The sequence below is a fragment of the Nematolebias whitei genome, chromosome 12, assembly GCF_014905685.2.
Source record: "Nematolebias whitei isolate Nwh7 chromosome 12, NemWhi1, whole genome shotgun sequence".
Lineage (NCBI taxonomy): Eukaryota > Metazoa > Chordata > Actinopteri > Cyprinodontiformes > Rivulidae > Nematolebias > Nematolebias whitei.
This window is the reverse complement of record NC_056509.1, coordinates 22830693-22854640: the sequence shown is the minus strand read 5'-3', so window position 1 is coordinate 22854640 and position 23948 is coordinate 22830693. Positions and strand designations below refer to the sequence as shown.

Sequence of the window (23948 nt, the reverse complement as noted above, 5' to 3'; positions counted from 1 at the left end):
ATAAACATTGTAAAATAATAGTTTTGCATTTTGCAGCTTTTTGTGTTGCCACTCTGAATGAATGAGACATCTTTTTTTTAAAATCTTTATTGAAAAATTACAAAACAATACAATACAATGCAGTACAAAGTAATGATATAACAGCCGCTAGGGGGTTACAAACACCGAGACAATAATTTACAATAACATGTTGCATAAATATATTGAAGAGAGCACATAAGGTGCAAGTTTTAATGGCCTTCGTGTTGGTGAAATATTTAATAGTTTTGATGTATTGTTTGATCTCATTTTCATAAATGGAGATAAGAGGTTTTTGATTAGTGTACCAATATTTATGAATATGCCATTTGGCTAGGTATATAATAATATTAATAATATAGAATTGTTTTTCTTTAGCTTTTGTTTAGTCAGTGAAGCCAAACAAAACATATCCTGATGCATGCTCAATAATCCAGGTAGAAAAATCTAAAAAAGTAAAATCTGGTCCTCTGGACATTCAAAAAAACAAAACAAAGCAAAACAACAAAAAAATGTAGAAACGTTTCGTCTCTCATCCGAGAGACTTCCTCAGTCTGAGGAGCTGTATTCAGCTCAGTCTCTTAAATAGCACCTTCTCAGAGTGGATCAACCAGTTTTGCTGCTGACAACCAAAACCAGCTGATCACATGCTCAAGAAGGACCATCAGCATAACAATGGATCATCAGAACACTGATGGCTGTTTACTATTCACAGAGGGCTGAGTGATACTAGCAATCACAGCATTGTAAGAGGGGGACAGTTGAACACGTAGGCCTCCATGACTCCATTGTTTCATCAGTCTCCATGATGACATCCCTCACCTTACCCACAAAGTCCATGGTCTGAGCTGCCAACTAAAGGGATGAGTACAGACGCCAGATATTTGGAAACATTGTAAGGGACAAACAATGGTCTCTTTTGATGTCACATCACTCTTTACGTGTATTCCTGTTGATGATGCAGTAGAGGTGTTGTTTTGCTTTGTTTTGTTTTTTTTGAATGTCCAGAGGACCAGATTTAACTTTTTTAGACAAACAAAACATGTTCAGAGCAAAGTGAGAGATCTGGTTCTATAAAAGTAGAAATCAAAATACAAATATTTTTTTCCAAAATTGAGTGGAGAAGGGGCAAGACCAAAATAAGTGAAAGACATTTTCTGGGTTTCATCACAAAAATAACAAATTATATTTATATCCCCGTTAAACCGTTGTATATCGATTTTGGATGGGTAAAATCTGAATCATTTTGAATGATATCCTGATGCATGCTCAATAATCCAGGTAGAAAAATCTAAAAAAGTTAAATCTGGTCCTCTGGACATTCAAAAAGACCCAAAACAAAGCAAAACAACAAAAACGTTACATTATGTATGTTCTACACGTTATGTTATGTAAATGTTACATGTTTTTTTTTGTTGTTGTTATTTTGCTTTGTTTTGGTTTTTTTTTTTTTTTTTTAATGTCCAGAGGACCAGATTTAACTTTTTTAGATTTTGAATGATACTTCTCTTACTTTATTATTTATCATGTATCTGGTTGGTAAAGTCCAAATCCTTTTTCAATTAAGGTTATTAATAAAGTTGTTCCAATAAGGTACCACATATGGAGTTAGTTGACACAACATCTTTCTGAAATAGTGAGCGTATATGACGGATGCTACTATGGGTTGAGGAGAAGCAGATCTGACCAATTTCAAGTTTGGTTGGATCAAAGGGTAATAGTGTTAGACTCTGTCCTGCTGTACTTCTATGTAAAATAATTACTCCAGTAGGGATTGCTTTTATTACAATAATAAATTCGTTAATAGGGATCATAATGTTATATTTTATGACAGAATGAGGCATCTTCTATCGCTTCACTTTTGCCACATCCAATATGGCGGCGACGTCGACGTACGATTCAGCGCTCAATGAGGCGTTTACGTAGTTTGTGTATACGCCCAGAGCCCTACAGGACTCTGCATACGCCTACATATTTATTAGCGAATATGAGGGGGGTTTGATTAGAGTACGATACAACAGCTTGCTATAACCCGCTGCTGCTGCACAGCAACACACTAAAATGGAAGTGTTTCATCTTCTTTGGAGTTTGTGTTCAAAGGCGCTTTTAATCGCACTTTTTCTTCTTGTTGTCGCGCTCCTCGTTTATTGCCTGTATATTAAATACATTCACCTGAAATATGACCACATACCTGGACCAGCGAGAGACAGGTAAAATAAGGAAAGTTTTAATAAGTTTGTTTGGGGCGGTGTAATTGTGACGCATTTTCTTCTTTTTTTTAAAAGTTTTTTCATGGGTCACTCTGCGACGTTAAAGAGGATTACTGAAAGTGACGGAATCGTGCACGACAAGTTATTGGAATGGTGAGTATACAACTTGTTAATAAAGACTTAGCTATTTTTCAGCGTCGTGTGCGTCTGCTTTCTCGTGAGAAAACGTAAAAAATACATTCTAGTAATGTAGAAAGTACCTCAAAAAGTGATACAAAAATTACTTTGGTAAAAGTTAAAGTCGCCTTAAAAGTTATCACTAAAGTAAATTTCTCATACTGTACTAGTATTAAGTAAAAGTAAATGGTTAGAATTTCCAAAACAGCATGTATTGGATGCAATATCTAATAACTTAGAAAGTTTGAACTGATACATGTTAGAGGGGTATATGAACAAAGTGAACTTGTCTTTTAACTGGCATGAAGGTGAGTAAATAACTGACACGTTCATCTTGAGAAGAAGTTAACCTGTTAGATCATCATACACTTTGTTGTTAACACCTTTATTTTCGTTTCATTTCATCAGCACACACGTTTTATTAAAAAAAACGTGTTTGGAAGAAGGCAGGATACAGCATTGTTAACAGGAATAACAATATCATAATAAACTTTATTTACATAGCACCTTCCAACAACACCTTTTCATAGCCCAAAGTGCATTACAAGATAAAGCATAAAAACAGGGCACTATAAATCTGTGCAAATTAACAATGCAACCACATTGAAAGGAGGTAAAGGAAATAAAAATGACTAAATACTAAAATACTAAAAGTTCAACATGAAATACATAGGATTAGGACTGATATTTTCTCCCTAGCTTCATACAGTGCTCTCGATGTGTTGTGCATGAATATTTATGTGCTTACTGCATTTGAATTAAGGTATTTGTGGCAGAGCTGAATCTTCTCTTTGCAACAAATTCTTCTGTCAATGTTGGAAGTATGTTTTGGAAAGTAAAAATTCTGGAGGAGTTTTATGTGCGTATCTGTAAAGTCAAATGAAATGTCCAACTCCAGGTGTTCTGTTGGTGTCCAGATAACCAGCGTGCAGCTCTGCAGCAACAAGCGCGTCATTGTCAGCTGAACCTGGAAGAATAAATGTAAAATATGTTTTAATGAAGGTTTACAAATACCTGTCACATCAGTTCATAGATTGTAAATTACAACATTTACTCACCTGGAGGTAGAATCCACTTTGTCCATTGGGAAGAATGAGATACTTCCCATCTTCAAAGCATCTGATGTCACAATTTGGCCCACACAGAAACTCTGAAAATGACATGGAGCTCTTTAGTGGACATTTGATCTCTAGGAGCTCTTGGAGCATCCAGGCTTGCTCCAAACCAAAAACAGTAGGTGCACACTATCATTAAATGCAATTAAAGTAATTAATAAAAATAAAACAGTAATTGGTATTTACATTTCACAGTATCAGCATGGCTGCAAGAAGGCGTGTTCTGTCCAGTTAGCATACATTGCCCTGCAATGCATAAACAACCTGCTTGTATTACACGTTGAAACGAACACCCAGGCTCAGTGATGGAGGACTTTAAAGCTTTGGCTGTGCTCTTTATCTGCTTTAAGATAAATACGATTGTGCCACACCTCTTTTAAGAAAACACGACTGACCTTATTACTGTGTAGATACTAACCCTCAGAGCTTTTCAGCTTGTTTTCAGGTTGTTCATCGCTTCACCGTAATATGCTAGTAGACAAAGCTAAATATAATAGAAGTAATCTGCAGCCACTTCTTCAGCTCGTCCCCCATCCCTCCCTCATCTGCAGCATGCAGCAGAATGATTATATTGCCCTTATGTTGTTTAAATTCACAAAGCTCGGACTAACTTCACTTGCACTGTTCGCACATAAACGCAGTTTTAGCTCCGCCTGAAGTCGTGCACATATTACACGCAAAGCGTCCCCAAAACGATTTACTTACAGTTCAGAAAATGTATGCACACTCTAAATTGTGTAAATACACAATAATATCGTGTGTACTGTGCACCAAAACAATGTACTGACTTACTTTTTGGTCGTATTTAGCAGTGTATGATGATCAGACGACTCCTCTGAACGTCACGGGCTTATTGTGGAATGTGCACGCATGCGTATTAACTAACTGTATGCTACCATAACATGTATGCTGAATGGACAGATCTTCCGTTGACTGCCCTCGACAACAAACAGGCATTGCCCAATCAGATTTCTTCTAATTTTATGTTGTAGGAACGAATAACGAAGATGGTTAAGGGAAATTTATCGAAGTAAAAGTACACATTTTATTGAGGAAATCTACTTAAGTAAAAGTGAAAGTCGCTAGAAATTTAAATAACGAAGTAAAGTAAAGATGTGTCAAAATTCTGCTTAAGTGCAATAACTAAGTATTTCTACTTCGTTACATTACAACACTGCTAGTAACATTTGCTAGTCAAACTTTTCGGATTTGCGTGTGTAACAGATGTTATTTTTTTAATAAAACTATGTATAATGTGTCATTTACAGGTCGGAGACTTACGGCTCTGCTTACAGGTTAAATATTCTGCACTATGTTTTGGTGTTAGTGACCTGTCCAGAGGCAACTAAGGTAAACAACAACAACCCTAATCATTTCTGAAGAAGAGCTCTATTGTTGTGCCTGTAGAGCACAGATATAGAGCCCAGAAAGTGCCAAATATAGGAAAAAAAAAAATCAGATGTATTTGTTCTTTCTGTTTAGTAAATTGTGCTTACAAATGTGCAACGTGGTTCCTAAGTTAAATTTTTCTGTATCTGTCACAGTTTGGTTTGTTTCTTCTGTAGCTTTAGGAAAACAAATGCACAAAATACATGAAAGATCAGCTCTATTTAATAAACCCCTTTTCCTTTAGTACCGATACAGCACCACTCGACTCAGCACGGTTCCAAGGCTTTTTTTATTAGTAATGGTACGTAGAACTGGGCCCTTTTTTCAGAACCCTTGGCTCTGTGGTTCCAACCCGGCCGGGCAGGTACCAAAACGTGACGTCAGAACACTGTCGATTACTGATTGGTCAGTGGGCGGAGTCACTGGATCTTTCAGAAACTTTTCAAAACACCGATCCACCATTTGCAATTTCTCGTAACTCGGAGCAGCGGCTGGATCTATTTTAAAGATTTTAAAAACAATAATGACAACACCGTGGTCTAATGCCGACTCGGGGCTCCTTGTGTGCTCTGCGGGCTCCAAGCTCTGCTGGTCACTGCGGAGGATCATACGATCTGCTGACTCGTAGAAGACCGTTGCCCGGACCCCGGCCTTGCGTGCTCATGAAGGCCGAACCCAGATCCTGGCAGACGGGTCCGGCACACGGAGGGTGGAAACGATTTTTAAAAACTTTTTATGTATTTTTTGTTATCAGTGAAGATAAAAAAAAATAGATAAACGGTGCCGGCTTTATCATGAAATCCTGTTGTTACTTTAATGACTATTAAATAATCTGTTAAAGTTAACTCAGCTGAAAAATCATAAAAAGACATAAAACTATTGGAGTTCTCAGGAATATTTCCCTCGAACATTTTTAAAAAAAAATCTACGGCCTTTAGTTCAACTTTATTCTAACCCACAGATGTACAAATCACAAAACAAGAAGTAAACTTTAAATCAAAGCTAAAAAAAAAAATAATAATCTGAAAAAGAAACAAAACCGCACATCTAATTGAACAATAAAAGTAGACACAATGAGTGCAAATACATCAAACGATGAAGAAAATGTATAAAAAATTTAAATATAGATGTTTTTGTAGAATCTGCTTCATCAGACATTTAATGGTTCATTAAAAGTTCATTAGCAGGACTTATATGTATATATATATATATATATATATTTATTTTTGTGATAATTTTAATAATCTGTATTCTTTTTAATTTACCAGAAAATTCAAAATAAATTCTCACCCTGTACTGAAGCCTGTTTCAGGGTCTTAGCACCAGAATTACTGCCACCAGCTGGCAAGGCGCGTGACATCAATTTGAACACCGCCCACTGGAACCGGTACTGAAAGCATAATGAAAACACAGCATGTATCATACCGAGCCGAGCCGTACCGATAGGGACAATAGTGTGCTATGATCTCTGACAGCAGTATATCATACACTGTAGTAAAAACTTCACATAAAAAGGGGGAAATATCCCATTCATAACAAAAGGATTATGGGCGAACAAATGAGAAATCCCAACCCTCAGACAAACTTCAAGGAAAACCATCTTTGAAAGGGGTCACTGACTGAACTTGCATCCATTTTAACATCTTTAATAGTTTTTACACAATTGCAATTCACATTTATATTAATTTGAAACATTTTATAATGAAATGTTCAACTTAGAGTGTGATGATGTCACTATATTCACATAATGGTTAGAAGCAAAGTTCAAGGTTTTCCAAATAAAATAGTCCCACTTCTTTAGTGCTAACTGATTCTATCTGTCACTGTTTAGTATTTGACTGGTTTTTGTTTCAGGAAATCCTGATGTCCCCAAAGTACCCCAAGGGCAAGTTCATCTACGGGAGACTCTATGACCTGTTTGGTCAAAGGTAGCTGTCAGACTTCAGTAATACTAAACAAAGAACTAGTTCATACTTTTTTGATGTGAGTTTATGTGAAGTTGTTATCAGCAGTCAGTATCTTACCTTCAGCATATAGAAGCCTCATTATTCTCAGTTCATAAATCAGAAAGCAATTATGCTGGGGAGTCAAGCTCACATCAGATTTTTCTGTTTTATAATCAGCTCAAAGATTTTCAAATGCCTAATTCAAATGATATTTTATAAACTTTTGCACTGCTGCCCTCATTAGATGGTTATTTACTTAAAAGGATATGGTTATCCAGTTAAAGTCCATGTTGGTTTGTTAGTGTTTTATATAATCTGATTCAGGAGGAGCCGTGTGGCTTTCATCGTGGCCATGCGTGACCACTGTAGATCTTTGTCCTTGTAAAGTTGCTAAGGGAGTCATGAAAGTTGGACTACCATATTTTCCAGCGGACACGTCGCACCGCCCCATAAGTTGCATCAGTCCATATTTGTCTAATAAAATGGACAAATCCATAATAAAGTCGCTTTGCCGTATATGTCACATCTATTCTGCATCACCACTGACAACCTGGAAATTTGGGCCGGTGTTGTACCAAAAATTAAAACAATAATTTGTTTGCTGGAAATTATAGTAAAGGTGTGGATCAATCTAACGTTTGCTTAATAAATGCACTTTGTTGGTCAATTCAGCTGTATTTCAAAACCCCATATGCGGAAATAAACGAGTCGCTGTACAAAATTTAACAAGATAAACACTAAAACTGTGTATCAAAGAGACTAACATCCTTGTTACGATTATGTGGCGTTGTTTTACCGAGAAATTTATCAGAAGCGCCGTGAAGACGGACTGATCCGGTGTCAGCTTCACTCAACTGTCAGATTCGCCTGTCTGGCAGCAGTGCGCGCTGTCGACACAGGGGGAACAGGTTGTCACAGGGTTGCACAAGACCTGTTCCAACCGGCGGCCAGTAAACTTTGTAACAAAGTGAGGATGTTTGAGAGTTTGAGAGAGGTTACCCAGGAAAAGACAAAAGTAGAAAGAAACATATGACAAGAGATACAGGTGGGCGAGACAGAGGAAAGGATGGAGAAAACCAATCACTGAGACTGAGAAGGTGAAGAAACGGGCGAGTTAAATGGACACAAGTAGAAAAACAAGAAATGGTGGCATCTAAAAAACAAAAAGTGGACAGTGAAAATAGAGTATTTAATCCGGAATGGACAGAGTCGTTTTGCTTTAAACTTCCCACTGGCAGCACTAAACCGGTGTGTCTGATACGTTCAGAAACTGTGGCACTTATTACATATGGAAATGTGAAGCACCATTATGAGACAAAGCCTAAAAGTTTTGAACAAACATACCCACTCAAATCAGAACTAAGGTCAGAGAAATACGCGGTCTCCACAAAAAGCCATTTACTGATGGAGAGGTTATCAAAGATTGCATGAATGCAGTTGCTCAAACACTTCTTGAAAAGAAAAGAAAAACAGGAACTTTGAGAGAAAACAAAACAAATCCCCTTGTCAGCATCATATGCTACAAAAAAAAGTGAAATTTTGACTCAGGACATGCAGCCCAGCTTGATGAAGCCATGAAAAATGCCACTTGTGTAAGCTTAGCTGTGGATGAGTCCACTGACGTGTGTGACAATGCTCATCTGTTAGTTTATGTTGTTTTATAATACAGACCAGAAAGCATTCTGTGAAGACCTGCTGGGCATCACTCCTCTTCAGACCAGAACAACAGGAGAAGACATCTACCTGGCCATTAAGGGAATGTTAGAAAAGAGGAATAGAGCCCAAACAGTGATCTCAATCACCACAGATGGAGCTCCTGCTATAATAGGGAAAGAAAAGGGAGCTGTAACAAGATTGAAGAAGGACAGTCCTGATCTTCTAACTTACCACTGCATTATTCATCAGTCGGTCCTCTGTGTCTCTCTGTCAGATGAGCATGATGTGAGGTGATGAATACGATGCTGAAAATGATCAATTTTCTTAGGGCATTCTCTTCCTACCAGCATTGCATGCTGAGAGAATTCCTCAGAGGAGTTGATGCCAGTGCTGATGATCTTTTACTGCACAACAACGTGAGATGGCTCAGCAGAGGCAGAGTTTTAGCATGCTTCTGGTCTATTAAGAGGGAAATAGCATCTTTTGTGGCAGAGCTAAAAAGTCAGAAGGCAACACAATTTTCTCAATTTCTAGAAAACGAGAAACAGCAGGACAACTTGGCCATTTTGGTTGACATTACTTCACATCTAAATGAACAGAACTTGAGGCTACAGGGCAAGGACAATTCAATTTGTGAACTACTGACAGCTGTCCGTGCCTTTCAGAGGAAATGTGAGATGTTCAAGGAAGATCTGCAGGAAGACTGTGTCCACTTCCCTGCAGTGCAGGAGCAGGTTCAGAGACAGCAAGATGTGTCTTCTTTTGTTGAGTTTATTGAGAAGCTCATTGTAAACTTTTTCAATGTTGGACAGCAGCTCACCATGTTCATTCAGAACCCATTTGTTATCACAGATGTCAGGAGCTTCTCAAAGGAAGTCACACAGAACTTTAAAAGGGTAAATGCTGGGCATCTACAGATGCAGTTAGTTGACCTCCAAGCAGATTTGGCCCTGAAGGAGCAGTTTGTCAGGACTATCTAAAAAAGTTAAATCTGGTTCTCTGGACATTGAAAAAAACCAAAACAAAGCAAAACAACAAAAAATGTAGAAACGTTTTGTCTCTCATCCGAGAGACTTCCTCAGTCTGAGGTGCTGTATTCAGCTCAGTCTCTTAAATAGCACCTTCTCAGAGTGGATCAACCAGTTTTGCTGCTGACAACCAAAACCAGCTTATCACATGCTCAAGAAGGACCATCAGCCTAACAATGGATCATTAGCACACTGATGGCTGTTTACTATTCACAAAGGGCTGAGTGATACTAGCAATCACAGCATTGTAAGAGGGGGACAATTGAACACGTAGGCCTCCACCCCTGTTTAACGATGGACAATTTCTTTTCACAAAGATGGCCTCCTTTACTCCTAGGCACCGACAACCTTGTGGCCGCAGCTCCAATAAGCTGCCTCGACAAAAGAGGCATGGAACATGGCCCACTCTGACTCAATGTCCCCTACCTCCCCCGGAACATGTTTGTTCGAAGTTCTCCCGAAGGTGGGAGTTAAAGCTCCGTCTCACAGGAGACTCTGCCAGACGTTCCCAGCAAATCCTCATAATACGTTTGGGCCTGCCAGGTCTGACCGACATCCTCTCGGAGCCAAATTACCACCAGGTAGTGATCAGTGGACAGCTCCACCCCTTTCTTTCCCAAACATCCAAGACATGCAGCCGCAGATAAATGAGACAACAACAAAGTTGATCATCAAACTGCGGCCTAGGGTGTCCTGGTGCCAAGAGCACATATGGACATCCTTATACTTGAACATGGTGTTTGTTATGGACAATCCATGACGAACACAGAAGTCCAACAACAGAACACCACTCGGGTTCAGATCAAGGGGCCGTTCTTCCCAACCACACCCCTCCAGGTCTCACTGTCATTGCCCGTGTGAGCATTGAAGTCCTCCAGCAGAACAAGGGAGTCCCCAGGAGGTGCACTCTCCAGTACCCCCTCCAAGGACTCAAAAAAGGGTGGGTAATCTGAACTGCCATTTGGTGCATAAGGACAAACAACAGTCAGAACCCGTCCCCCCCCCCCCCCCCCATGTAGGCGGAGGGAGGCTACCCTCTCATTCACTGGGGTGAACCCTAACATACAGGCACTAAGATGGGGGGCAACAAATATGCCCACTCCTGCTCGGCACCTCTCATCAGGGGCAACTCCAGAGTGGAAGAGTGTCCAACCCCTCTCAAGGAAACTGGTTCCAGAGCCAGAGCCATGCATTGAAGTGAGTCCAACTATTTCTAGCCAGAACTTCTCAACCTCACACACCAGCTCAGGCTCCTTCCCCACCAGAGAGGTGACTTTCCACATCCCAATAGCCAGCTTCTGTAGCCAAGGATCAGACCGCCAAGGTCCTCGCCCTCGGCCACCACCCATCCCATATTGCACCCGATCCCTTTGGCCCCTCCCACAGATGGTGAGCCCATAGATATCCAGCTGTAGAGATATACCTATGTCCCTCAATGTAATTTTATAACACACTTTTATTTCGGGTAACTGAGTAGTTCATTCTGTAAAGCTGTCTCTGAAAAAGAAAAAAAAATGAAACTCCTCTCCCTTGAACAACTGAGACATTTCAATCCCTCTCAGACCTCTCAGATGAATTTTGGAAGTTGAGGAAAAAAGAATTTGAATGAGAGAGAAGACAGGAGAAGTGATGAAGACCTCCAGAAGAGGGGAAGGAGTAAGCTTTTAAGACACAACCTACCAAAACTTCCACGAAGAAGATTGAAGTTTAGCAAAGTTTGATAGAACCCTCTTCAGCGCTCCAGACACCTGCAGTTGTTATCAACAGAGTTAACAACAGCTGTCCAGAACTCCAGGAGACGCCCCGGTTGACCATTAGAGCAAGTGACCAAATCCTCGACTTGATGTCAGGGATGTGAAGGGATTTCCATCTTTACATCAAAGATCATCTCAGCAGAAAGAGTACAATATCTGGTATCTTCAGGCGGCCTTCGAAGACGACTCCTGGTAGGAACAGCTGATTTATACTCTGAAGGTTGACTCTGGTGTCCAAGAATTTAGATTTTAACCAAATTAGTATTAATTCAGTTCAGTAAGTATTTTTCCTTAAATTTCAGACCAAATTTTAACTATTGAACGATAAAACGTCTTTCTTTTAGTTAAATTTGCATAATTAATCTGCCTGTTGAAAATCCAAAGATTCACATTTCATCTCATCTCATTTTTGGTTTGAATAATCACCCAGAATAAATTAATTTTATCTGTTGATTCTTGCTAACAAGCATTTTTAACAGTCACGTTAATTTCCAGAAAACTCTGGTTGGGAACAAAACCTTCATTTAAATGTCAGAAATAATTTCCAACAGTTATTTTATCATATGTAGTCAAATAAACATCACAAAATTGTATTAAAGCATGTGTTTTATTCATGACATCTGAATTCTTCATATAAAAGAACTTAGTATAAAAAGGGTAATTTGAAGTAATTAAACAATAACATCTGAATTGATTTTCAGACCTTCAGATTTTTTCTCAGAGCTGAGAGTGGTGCCCCTTCAAAATAACATTCATAACGAATTTTTAATCATTATTAACCCTTCCTGCTACAAGCGATTCAACCAAGAGTTGGAAATCACCCTCAGATGCGTAGTGGAAAGAAACCCCTCTGCTTGGAGTCATCACCTGGCCAGGGTGGAGTATGCTCTCAACTCCCACACCTCGGCAGCAATAGGTATTTCTCTACTTGAAGCATCAATAGGATATGCCCCTTCTTTGTTCCCCTGTCAGGAGACCGAGATCGCTGTACCATCTGTACAACATCATTTTCGACAATGTCGAAGAATCTGATGCCAGACCAAGTCGGCACTTCTTCGATTGGCTGACCAGAACAAACGCTTTGCTTACTACCACCGTTCCTCTGCACCAGTGTACCAAGTGGGGCAAAGAGTTTGGCTATCCACCAGAGATATCCACCTGAAGGACACCCCAAGGAAAATGGCCCCACGCTTCATCGGTCCTTTCTCCATTGAGAGGATTATCAACCCGTCTGCAGTCCGGCTCCAATTGCCCGCCTCAATGAGGATCCATCTTACATTCCATGTGTTCCAGGTAAAGCCAGTTTCCCAGAGCCCTCTTTGCCCTCCGACCGACCTCCCTCCACCCGCTTGTCTCATAGATAACCATCCAGCGTTCACCGTCCGCCACATTCCTGGACGTGAGACTCAGAGGCCCAGGCTTTCCAGTACTTGGTGGACTGGGAGGGAAAGGCCCAGAGGAAAGATCATGGAACCATGCTCCTTCATCCTCGACGCCAGCCTCATCTCAGCCTGGCTTACCCTGAGAAAAGGCACAGGTCGCCGAGAGGCGATTCTTGGGGGGTGGTTACTGTAGTTAGTATGACCTTCTGCAGCTCCTGGATCCAAGATTCAATTCAATTCAAAAATACTTTATTAAACCCAAATGGAAATTATTTGTTGTTGTAACTTGATATCCTCATTTCATTAAGAGATGTTATAGATACTGATGGCTGTAGGCAGGAAGGATCTCTTGTAAAGGTCCGAAGAGACTGGCCACAGATGCATCCAATCCGTCCACCCAGACTCGGCTGACCTCTCGGTTCCCCCGGGCTGTAGGACTGTCCAAATGCCGGGCAGAACTCCTCTCAGAGCGATGGCCTCTCCTCCCAGCAGTCTGCCGAGCACCTTGTCGCTGCGGACAGCTGACAGTAGGTGCCGAGGGACGATCCTGTCCTTCCGCTGCCATGAGCCGTGTTTCCTGCTAGTTCCAGGATCTCAGTGGTCAGGCACTCAAGCACAGCCGGCAGGTAGATGAGAATGCGTCCACAGAGCATCCTTTTCAACTCATTTGAGATTTGGGGCTGTAGTTGAGATATTATTTGAGCTTTTGAGATGCTAATCAGCTGCTGTCGAGTGTAGAAAACTGCCTTGTTGCCATGGTTATGCATCATAACTACTGTCCAAAACTAAAAAAGTTTCAGTAAAAATCCTTCCAGCTGCACAGCATCCGATACCAGAGGAAACAATCATCCAAAAAATGTGATTTACATCCAGAAAAACAGGAATGAAAGTTCCAGAATGAAAGTAACAGAGCTGCTCCAACATGCAGCCACCTTGAGCGGCACAATTCGAGAACATGGCCACCAATTAAACACACCTGCAAGTCATCTCGTCATCATGGATCCAGCAGTACTTAAGGCTGCTGTCCAGCTCTACTCTCCGCTGGAGCATTCACCTCCCTTCATGGTAGTATGCTTCTGGCCTAGTTGTGATTAAAGAAAAGGGTTGCCTAATCTCTCTCCTTTTGTATAACAGTTACCTTTGTCTCCTCGTGCTCCTCCATGACCTGTTGTTCTGGACACCAGTGCCTCCTGGAACTCCTTGCCTTCCAGTCTCTTGCCTGGACTCTTTTCCCATGTCTCCTCGAACCAACGCCATCTCCCCTCCATCTCCAAGACCTGTAAGAAAACAGAATTATCAGATTAACACTCAAAACTCTCCTTACCCTTGTGGATTCCATCCTGATGCATCTCCTCCCATTCCAGGATTCCAGTGGAGAATCAACTGTTGTCCTTTTCACTGTAAATAATAAACACTGTTAACCTTTTATCCCCTCTGAGTCTTGCCTGTCTCGGTCTCGTGTTCTCTGGGTCTCCTGAGTTATGACACTTAGTCAGAGTAGTTTTCCTCATTGAATTACGGTCTAGGGATGAAAGCACACATTTTGTGTCACCACCAATTATGAGATTGTCATCATACATATTCGGTATGTTTGAGAGGAGGTTACTAAAAAATGTAGAGTCATCAAAATTAGGAGCATATACTGAAACCAAGATCACTGGCAGTGTGTACAATTTCCCCACCAGAACATCATAACGCCCAGCATTATCAACATGTACACTCGAGGCTGTAAGTTGCAGCTGTTTACCAACTATAATAGCAACCCTTCTTGATTTGGATTGAAAATTAGACTGAAACATCTGACCAGACCATTTTTTAACTAATTTTCCTCAAACTGCAGAATGCACGTGAGTCTCCTGTAAAAAGGCAATATAAGTATTTGGCTGTTTTAGGTGTGACATATCTTTCGGAATTTTACTGGACCATTAAGAGATTTTTCCAGCTTACACATTTAACTGGGCAGCCACCAGAGTGGGCAACATTCTTTACGTTGGTCGTGATTGAACAACCAAAAAATAAATTACATACAGAACATTGTAGTGAACTAGACCTCCGACATCAATCTATCTCTGAGGACCTTAAGGGGACAGGAACTATTATTTCATTGATTTGAATCCAGAAATACAAATTATCTCATCAAGAGACTATTTAATTGTATCCTAAATTAATCAATGGAAAGAACACTCTTCTTTTTATATTATCATTAACTATTTTACAATATCTTGATAATCAAAAGTGTGTTTAGTTCATACCATTTCTAAATGTTGAAGTAAACCACTCATTTAAATCAACTGTGAAACAGTATTAATGATTTTTAAACCTCATTAGCCTTGGATCATACAGTTAAATGCCTATTTACTAAGTAAGTGTGCATTTAGTCTTCTGTCTGAATGAGGAGTAGTGGATTTGAGGGCGAAAGTCAGAGACAAGTTATGAGAACGAAGTGCCTTGTTTTAAAACTCTCAGACAGTAAATAAGAACTGGCTGGCACCTGCTGTCTCTCATTTCTTCAAAATATTTCTGTCTGTACTAACCGTTCTTAAAACATTTCTGCTGTCTCCTGACTTCTAATAACCCTCTGACATCACTAAAACTACACCCCTGCTGGTTGTTTCAACCAATCAGGAAGTACCAAGCAACAGGAAGTGGATACCCTTTAAAAGTCAACACTTCTTGGAACTATTCAGTCTTTTCCAGTCTTCTGAGGCTTTCCAGTCTTCCTGGAACTTTCAGTCGAAGATGAGACTCAGTCTGATGGAGTCTTACAGCTGAACAAAATAGCTGATGGATTTGACCATATGCCAAGGGTCCGTCCATTCCAGCGTAGTCACAGCCTGCCTCGGCTGTGACTCAACCCGAGCATTAAATGCTCAACTTCTAAGGAAGCTTATTCTGTTGAACTGAGTACTTCGTCACGACTTCTGACGACCCCAGCCACTCTGACCGGAGATGCTGAAAAGGGAGCGTGCCAATGGACCTCTGTTCCGGAGTGGATGTATCCACCATCTCAGGTAACAAGCCGTTGCACGCCCTGAAGTGTACCGGAGGGCTGAGCTGGATTCGGAGGAAGGGTGCCATTTTCTGGTTCAACACATAACTTTCATCCATCTAAACCTCCTCTTTAAATATATTCCTTCTCTTTAAACTTCTATTCGCCAGTAAATCAAGCTAGATGTCTTCAGAGATGAATCAGTCTCAATCAGTAATCTTCTGTTGTCTTGTTTAGTAAATTGTGCCAAGTTTATTAATCAGAAACAGATCAGCAAATCAATGTGTACATGTTTGATGTTAAATTTTGATTCTGTTAAATAAATGACCGCATTTATTCTGATGGGTCAAAGATAAAATGGCGTCTCATGTCACTGATTAAACACTCCACTCACAAGTTATCTTGGTCGCATGGAAGAAATTTAACTAAAAAAAGAAAGAATCCGTTGTAATTGAACAATTAATATTCTTTGTGCTTGAACTAGCTTTAAGAATAATTAATTAGTAGTATGTTACAGCGAAAGCTGTCCCTACATCACTACAACATCACAAGCCAATACCTGGTAACAAAAACAAAGAAAACTCAAAAGACTGATCTGGTATGAACCCACCCCCTCTCCTTCCTGAACACAGAGATAACAAAATACTCTATCAACTGAAAATCTACACATTAGTGCTTACCTAGAGAACACAATCCAACCATCTGGGCTCCCGTCTTCCAATATGTAATACAATAGTAATAAAAAAAAACACATAAGTAAACAACAATAAAATAATAATAAAAATTGCAAATGCTATAGCAAGTAACAAATTTATACGACTCTCGAATCAGAGTGTTAATACTGTAGTCACTAAAACTTTTTTTTTTTTGACTCATTAGATTTTGGACACTGATTAGGATTCCCCTATGCACTCCCCTTTGGGGGTGTTCTGTGCATGTCCCACTGGGAGGAGACTCCAGAGCAGACCCAATACTTATTGAAAGAATGATGTTTCCGCTCTGCCCTGGAAATGGCTTGAGAACACTCAAGAGAAGCTGTAGTGTATTGCTGGAGCACGGGATATCTTATTCTCCTTCCTTGATCTGTTGCCTCTGTGACCATAAATAATTGGAAAAAGGTGGATGAATGTTTTCATGCTTTCAAAATGTTACTTGGTAAACTAACCAGGCAGAGTAACTGCTTCCTGAGAATCATCCCTGATTTTCCAAATTAAGATAGTTTAGATCTACATCTTCTGCAGGTAAGATGCCAACTGCTAGTCACAACTATGCAAAACCCCTTTTCAAATATCTGGACTTTGTATTTCATGTAAAAAAAAAAAAAGAGTGATAACTTATGTATTTACAGAGGGATTAATAAAGAACACACAATAGTCCTCTTGATATTTTAATTTGATATGTTTGTAAAGTGAGATAAGTTGACAAGATTCTGCAACATCAAATTTTTTTGTTCCAATTAAATAAAAACTGTTTATACCTATTTTTATGAATTTTGAACTATTATGCAGGTTTTTGGGCACTGGCCTAGTAACGGCACAGAATCATGAGGTGTGGTATAAACAGCGCCGGATCATGGACCCTGCCTTTAACAGCTTGTGAGTTTTATTGTTTCTAGTGTTGATGTCTATTTTATGCTTTGTTTTCAGTCATTGTTTTTTCTCAGTCAGTTTGTAGAATTTTTTTAAAGTTATTTTCTATGCATTTTTGTCCAGCTACAATATGAGTACAGTAGTCCCTCGCTACTTCGCGGTTCTTTTATCGCGGGTTCACTGTATTGCAGATTTTCAAAGTAAGATTGGACATGAAACAATTGGCTGATTAATGGATGAGCCATGGGTTGTTTATTTAAAATAAATTATTTTAAATGACTTTGCACCAGGGCAGCACGGTGGCGCAACTGGTAGAGCTGCTGCCTCTCAGTGAGCAGGTCCCTGGTTCAAATCCTGGTCCAGGGGCCTTTTTGGGTGGAGCTTGCATGTTCTCTCCGTGCATGCGTGGGTTTTCTCCGGGTACTCCGGTTTCCTCCCACAGACCAAAAACATGCATGTTAGGCTGATTGGTAACTCTAAATTGTCCCTAGGTGTGAATGAGAGAGTGAATGGTTGTTTGTCTCATTTGTCTCTATGTGGCCCTGTGATGGACTTGCGACCCGTCCAGGGTGTACCCCACCCCTCGCACAGTGATTGCTGGACATGGGCACCGGCGAACCCCGTGGCCCAAAATGGAAGAAGTGGGTAAAAGATAATGGATGGATGGATGGATGGATGGATGGATGGATGGATGGATGGATGGATGGATGGATTTTACACCATGTGTGAAGCCCACAAGTGCAAGGGAAAGTTCACTCCTGCAGCTGATCAGCTAATTTCCTTCTCTGCCACACACACATTTCTCCTGCTGCATTTAACCCTTTGCTGTCCAGATGCACAATCAACTTTTGTCCATCCATCCATAATCTTTTACCCGCTTCTTCCATTTTGGGTCACGGGGGTTGCCAGTGCCCATGTCCGGCAATCACTGTGCGAGGGGCGGGGTACACCCTGGATGGGTCGCAAGTCCATCACAGGGCCACATAGAGACAAACAACCATTCACTCTCTCACTCACACCTAGAGACGATTTAGAGTCACCAATCAGCCTAACATGCAAGTTTTTGGTCTTTGGGAGGAAACTGGAGTACCCGGAGAAAACCCACACATGCACGGAGAGAACATGCAAACTCCACCCAGAAAGGCCCCCAGACAGGGATTTAAACCAGGGACCTGTTCGCAGAGAGGCAGCAGCTCTACCAGTTGCGCCACCGTGCTGCCTACGACTTTTGTCTTCCAACATAAAATTCAAAATATGTCACATTGTAAAAAATCCTCATAATCACAAAATGTAAAAATGTTAAAAGTTATTTTTAATTATTTTAGAACTTCTATGTTCAATTGTTGAAGTGTAATTGATCTGCTCCGTGCTGCAGAGCTGAAGCTGAGTGACATCCCTTTGATGTCCTGCTGCACTTCTCCTCTACAATTTAAATTTAAATACTGTAACATTTTTAATAAACAATCCATGCTGCATGGATTGTTTATTAAAAGTGTTACAGTATTTAAATTTAAATTGTTTTTTTTAAGGAGGGGGATGCGGAGTAACAGGTGATGAGTGTGATTACAGCCTGGCACATGTCACGACAAAGTTTACTGAACTTGAACTGAACATGAACTTAGACTACTGTATCCCCACTTCACGGTTTTTCACTTATCGTGGGTGGGTGTGGTCCCAAACACCCACAATAAACAAGGGACTACTGTATAAGATTTTCCTGGTACCTTGTTGATGCGGAGTTTGGTTCCGCTAAAACTCTGATTCTTTACAGGTATTTGAAAGGTCTGCTAGGCACCTTCAATGATAGGGTAGATCAACTGATGGAGATGCTTGCAGCTGATGCTGATAATGATATGGAAGTCAACATGCTGCACTATTTCAACTCTGTCACACTTGATGTGATTGCAAAGGTAGCATCTGTCTTACAGATCTTTCTATGGGTACTTTGATTAAACAAATAAATGTAAAAAAAAAGACAAAACAGTTTTAATGCCGATTTTGAAATTATGTTACAACATATGTGCTTGTTTATTCATTACATTTCAGGTTGCTTTTGATGTGGATTTAGACCTTCTGAAGACAGATTCACCTTTCGCTAAAGCAATTGATACTTGTCTTAAAGGGCTGGTGTACTGGACAAGAGACTTTTTCTTCGAGGTAATACTTCAGTTTATTAATTATCATAGACCACACCACCACTTTGCAGGTTCAATCAAAGATAAGGAAGCAAGATTATTGAGATTAGAGATACTGTATTAGAGTCTCATTTGGGGAGTCTCAGGGTTGGTGGCTTGGGAGAAAAAAATTTAGAGGCAGGTACAATCATGGTAAACATCCAAGCTAGTTTGGAACTCCACAGATGAATAAGTGGATTGTTGTTTGGGTGAAGGATGAAAGTGCTGATAAATGGTAAATACTTATATAGCACCTTTCTATCTTATCAAGACACTCAAAGCAGTTTACACTACAATCTGTGTCCTCATTTACCTATTTATACAGCACTCTACTAGATCTCTACAAAGCTAATTGAGCAAATCATTCTAAAGACACTAATCAGTGTTTGATCACACATTCATACACCATGCTCTTGAAATTTACAGTTCTCTTGTAAATGAGTCCTCATGACTCAATGAGACTGACCTGTATAAATAAAGGTTGAATGAATGAAAAATTTGTCCAGTAATTGTACAATATTTCTTTGAATCTTCATCCCCAACCTTGTCCACCTGACCCCAGTGGAAGGCATTCAAATGGGTGGCTAGAGGCACATTGTCCACACAGGAGACAGTTCAGGTAAATGGCACCAGGCACATTTGGGCAGAAAACAGTTCAAGATGGTCACTCCATGGAGGGGAAAGCGGTCAGGCAGAAGAGACGGGGCTCACCCAAGCAGGAGACTGAGATATGGTAGACAGCCCAAATACTGCCAAATACTGACAGTTTGTATGGTCAGTCCATAAACTGTGCAAATGGGAAATGAAACTCAGGTGGTCAACCATGAAACCATGCAGACTGGCAACATGATTCAAGTGGTCAGCCCAGAGACTGTCCAAACAAGATCTAAAAAAGGGTTAAAAAAATAAAACTTATATTCTGAAACTGAAGACTTTTTGAATACCTCCCAGATGGTAAGCAGAACATCTTCAGCTTCAGATTAGAAGTCCAGTTGTTTTGGGGTTTATTTTTTAAGCCTTTTTTGGATTTATCATGACCTGGATGGCTGAGAATCTTCACCAGCATATGTCCAAACCAGCAGAATAGCTCAGACAGACAGCCTGAGAACTGTCCAAACTGGTGTGGGAGAGATGTCATCCTCAACGCTCACATATTTGGAGGCAGGTGTGACGACTTTGGAGACCTGAGACATAGACTCTCAAGGTGTAGAGAACCTTTAGGAAATTTAAGAAATGGTGACTCAGGAAGTTTAGACATAAAGATTTTAGGAGAAGGAAATTGCTCTGGAGTCCTGGGAACTGCAGGTGCGGGAACTGAAGACTCTGCAGACCTATGGACTAGAGGGACTGTAGGAACATAAATTGCAACTGCTAGTACTGCAGACTATTGTATTATTAACCTTTAATTAACCAGCCAAATCCTATTGAGATCACAGATCTCTTTTGCAAGGGAGGCCTAGGCCTAAAGGCAGCCTAACATGCATGTTTTTGGTCTGTAGGAGGAAACCGGAGTACCCAGAGAAAACCCATGAAACCACGAGATGAATTGAGACTATGAACATTAAGAGTCCGGAAATAGGAGATTTAGAAGGCCTGGAGACTGGAACCTCTGCGAAGTCGGGAAACCAAAAATTTAGACTCAGTGTATGTAAGAAATATAAATTTTAGACTTGGATAGCTCAAAGAGCTGAGAATCAGATGGCTTGAAGAGCTGAGACTCAAGTAACTTAAAGAGCTGAGACACTGGTAATGCTTCAGGTAACAGGAGATTCAGGAAACACTGAAGACTCTAGTAGAAGATCAATATAATAGCATTGAAAGGAAATCCACAGGGAGTGGTGACTGGGGAAGTACAGAAGCTAGTGGCTGGGGGGGAAGCTCCATCAGCAAAGAAGAAGCCATTTGGAAACACCATATAGAAATGTTAAAAATGTCTTTGGGCAAAAGCTAATTTTCAATCAACTGAGACCAGGTGGATAACTGTTGTGTGTTCAAATAAATTGTGTTACTACTTGGGGCAGTTGTATCTGAGTGGTTAGAGCAGTCATCATCCAATGCAAGAGTTGGGGGTTCAATTCCACCAGCAGTCACATGCCAAAGTGTCCCTGGGCAAGACACTGAAGCCATCGTTGCCTCCGATATGTGTCCCATTAGTGTATGAATGCGATAAAGCACTGATGAGTCTTTTTACAGATGTAGTAGAGTGCTGTATGAACTGGTAAATGAGGGCACAGGTTGTAGTGTAAGGTTTTTTTCACACCTGATAGTCCAGGAGACTCGGTTCAGTTGGGTACCAATATTCAGAACATTTCAGCTGGTGCGGTTTGCGTTCACACTGCACCAAGTCAATCGAACCAACCTGTTCCCCCCCTTGCCTGTGGTGGCGCTGCACTAAGAACTACTGAAGGAAACAACACAAAAACCTCTGAAAAAGACACTTCTTCTTCTTCCTCTGAAAATAAAAACAAAAATGGAGTGGCGTCAAATTTTAGCAGTTTTAGGATTTCTGTTTTGTCATTTTTCATAATGGACTCAGCATGAGCGTAATGTTGTTTTTAACACAAGGCAGCTGACGGCTTTGTATGAGGTAAGAGAAATGCGAGTTTGTTTGCCCTGCGCTGTAGTCCACATCCTGCTTTTGGAGGGGTATCCGGTCTGCTTGCATTCACACTGCATTCAAACCATGCCAGAGTTCACTTCAACTGAACCGAGATCTAGGTTTTTAGGCGGACCAGAGTTCGCTTGTTTGGTCCATATCAGAGTTCGATTGTGCATTCACGCCTCCCCAAACGGACTGGACTTTCTAGGCAAACAGACTAGACTTTGATTAAAGCAGACTAAACAGGGCTGGTTTGAATGCACCCTCAAGCGCTTTGACTATCTTGATAAGATAGAAAGGTGTGTACATGTAGCATTTACTTGGTGCTGGTGGTTTAAATTTGCACATTTTAACTAGATTTTGAATATTAAAACATCACTGCCCATTCATAGGGGTCTAAACAATATTCGAGGCACTGATGGCAGGTTTTGTTCTTTGAAGAGTATAGCATAAGATAATATATATTACGAATCAGGTAAGCTGTGATGGAGTGGAACATGATCTGTCTGTTCAGAGTACTAGACTGTGTTGGAGGGGAAAGTTGCATCGTCCTGCGGGATCAATAAAGTTCTATCTTATCTTATCTTATCTTATCTTATCTTATCTTATCTTATCTTATCTTATCTTATCTTATCTTATCAGAAAGCTTGTCAGGTGATAAGGTATGGTTGAGTTGTGGCATTGCTTCCAAACCCAAAATGACATAAACTAAAATGTGAAATAAATAAAAAATAAATATAAACTTGGGCAGCACGGTGGTGCAACTGGTAGAGCTGCTACCTCTCAGCGAGCAGGTCCTTGGTTCAAAACCCAGTCCAGGGGCCTTTCTGGGTGGAGTTCGCATGTTCTCTCCGTGCATGCATGGGTTTTCTCCGGGTGCTCCGGTTTCCTCCCACAGTCCAAAAACTTGCATGTTAGGCTGATTGGGAACTCTAAATTGTCCCTAGGTGTGAGTGAGAGAGTGAATGGTTGTTTGTCTCGTTTGTCTATGTGGCCCTGTGATGAACTTGCGACCCGTCCAGGGTGTACCCCGCCCCTCACACAGTGATTGCTGGACATGGGCACCAGCGACCCCCGTGACCCAAAATGGAATAAACAGGTAAAGATAATGGATGGCTGGATAGATAAATATAAACTTTATTTTATTTAATAAGTACAAAACAACTTTATGAACAATAGCCTGTTTGGCATCTCAAGTCTTTTTATTCCAGTTCATTCCAAAGAACAGAGGGTTCATAAGGGAAGTGAGGGAAGCATGCCGTCTGCTGCGAACAACTGGAACTCATTGGATCCACAACAGAAGGACCGCTATGCAGAACAGAGAAGACATCCCAAAGGATATCCTCACACAGATCATCAAAACTGCTGCCACAGGTTATAAGACATCAGATCTTACTTTGTTAGTGGATGAATATCCACAGTTTGAATTACTTTGAAGTACTTTGTTTAGTATTCAAGATAACCGCTTCAAACCATTGACCTGCCTATTTTCTTGTTGTAACAGAAGAAACCATGACTGCAGAAGATGAGGAATTTATGTTGGATAATTTTGTGACATTCTTCGTTGCTGGTGAGTCTTTTGACCTTAGGTGATAAAATATGTTTTAAAACGGTTAAAAGTTGCTTTTGTGCAAAACTGTTTGATTAATAATGGTGTTCATAGTAATTAGAGGTTCTGTTTTACACTGAGACGCCGAAGTCTGTCTCACTCTTCTGAGGCAGATTGGTTTGAAACAATGTGTCTCATCACGTGACTGATGACAACTGAAGCTTCATTGTCACAATGAGTCATCAGAAGTGAGGTGGCTGATTCAAATATTCTCCAGGCGGCTTCAGTCTTTTTTAAGAAACACAAAATGCTTGACACCATCTGTCTGTGTGTGTATGTGTGTGTGTATATATATATATATATATATATATAT

At 40.4% G+C, this 23948-nt stretch overlaps 1 protein-coding gene across 1 annotated transcript in view; it reads left to right on the top strand.

The window, feature by feature from the left end:
• The first annotated feature begins 2004 nt into the window (after window positions 1-2004).
• LOC119418456 (cholesterol 24-hydroxylase) overlaps window positions 2005-23948 on the top strand; it is a 43155-nt gene continuing 21211 nt past the window's right edge. Inside the window, exons 1-9 of the mRNA XM_037685745.1 lie at window positions 2005-2228; window positions 2304-2381; window positions 4789-4870; window positions 6764-6837; window positions 17173-17259; window positions 19025-19163; window positions 19300-19410; window positions 23238-23400; window positions 23531-23596. Of these exons, the coding sequence (XP_037541673.1) occupies window positions 2080-2228; window positions 2304-2381; window positions 4789-4870; window positions 6764-6837; window positions 17173-17259; window positions 19025-19163; window positions 19300-19410; window positions 23238-23400; window positions 23531-23596 (949 nt within the window). The 5' untranslated portion in view covers window positions 2005-2079. The remainder of the gene's footprint in view (window positions 2229-2303; window positions 2382-4788; window positions 4871-6763; window positions 6838-17172; window positions 17260-19024; window positions 19164-19299; window positions 19411-23237; window positions 23401-23530; window positions 23597-23948) is intronic.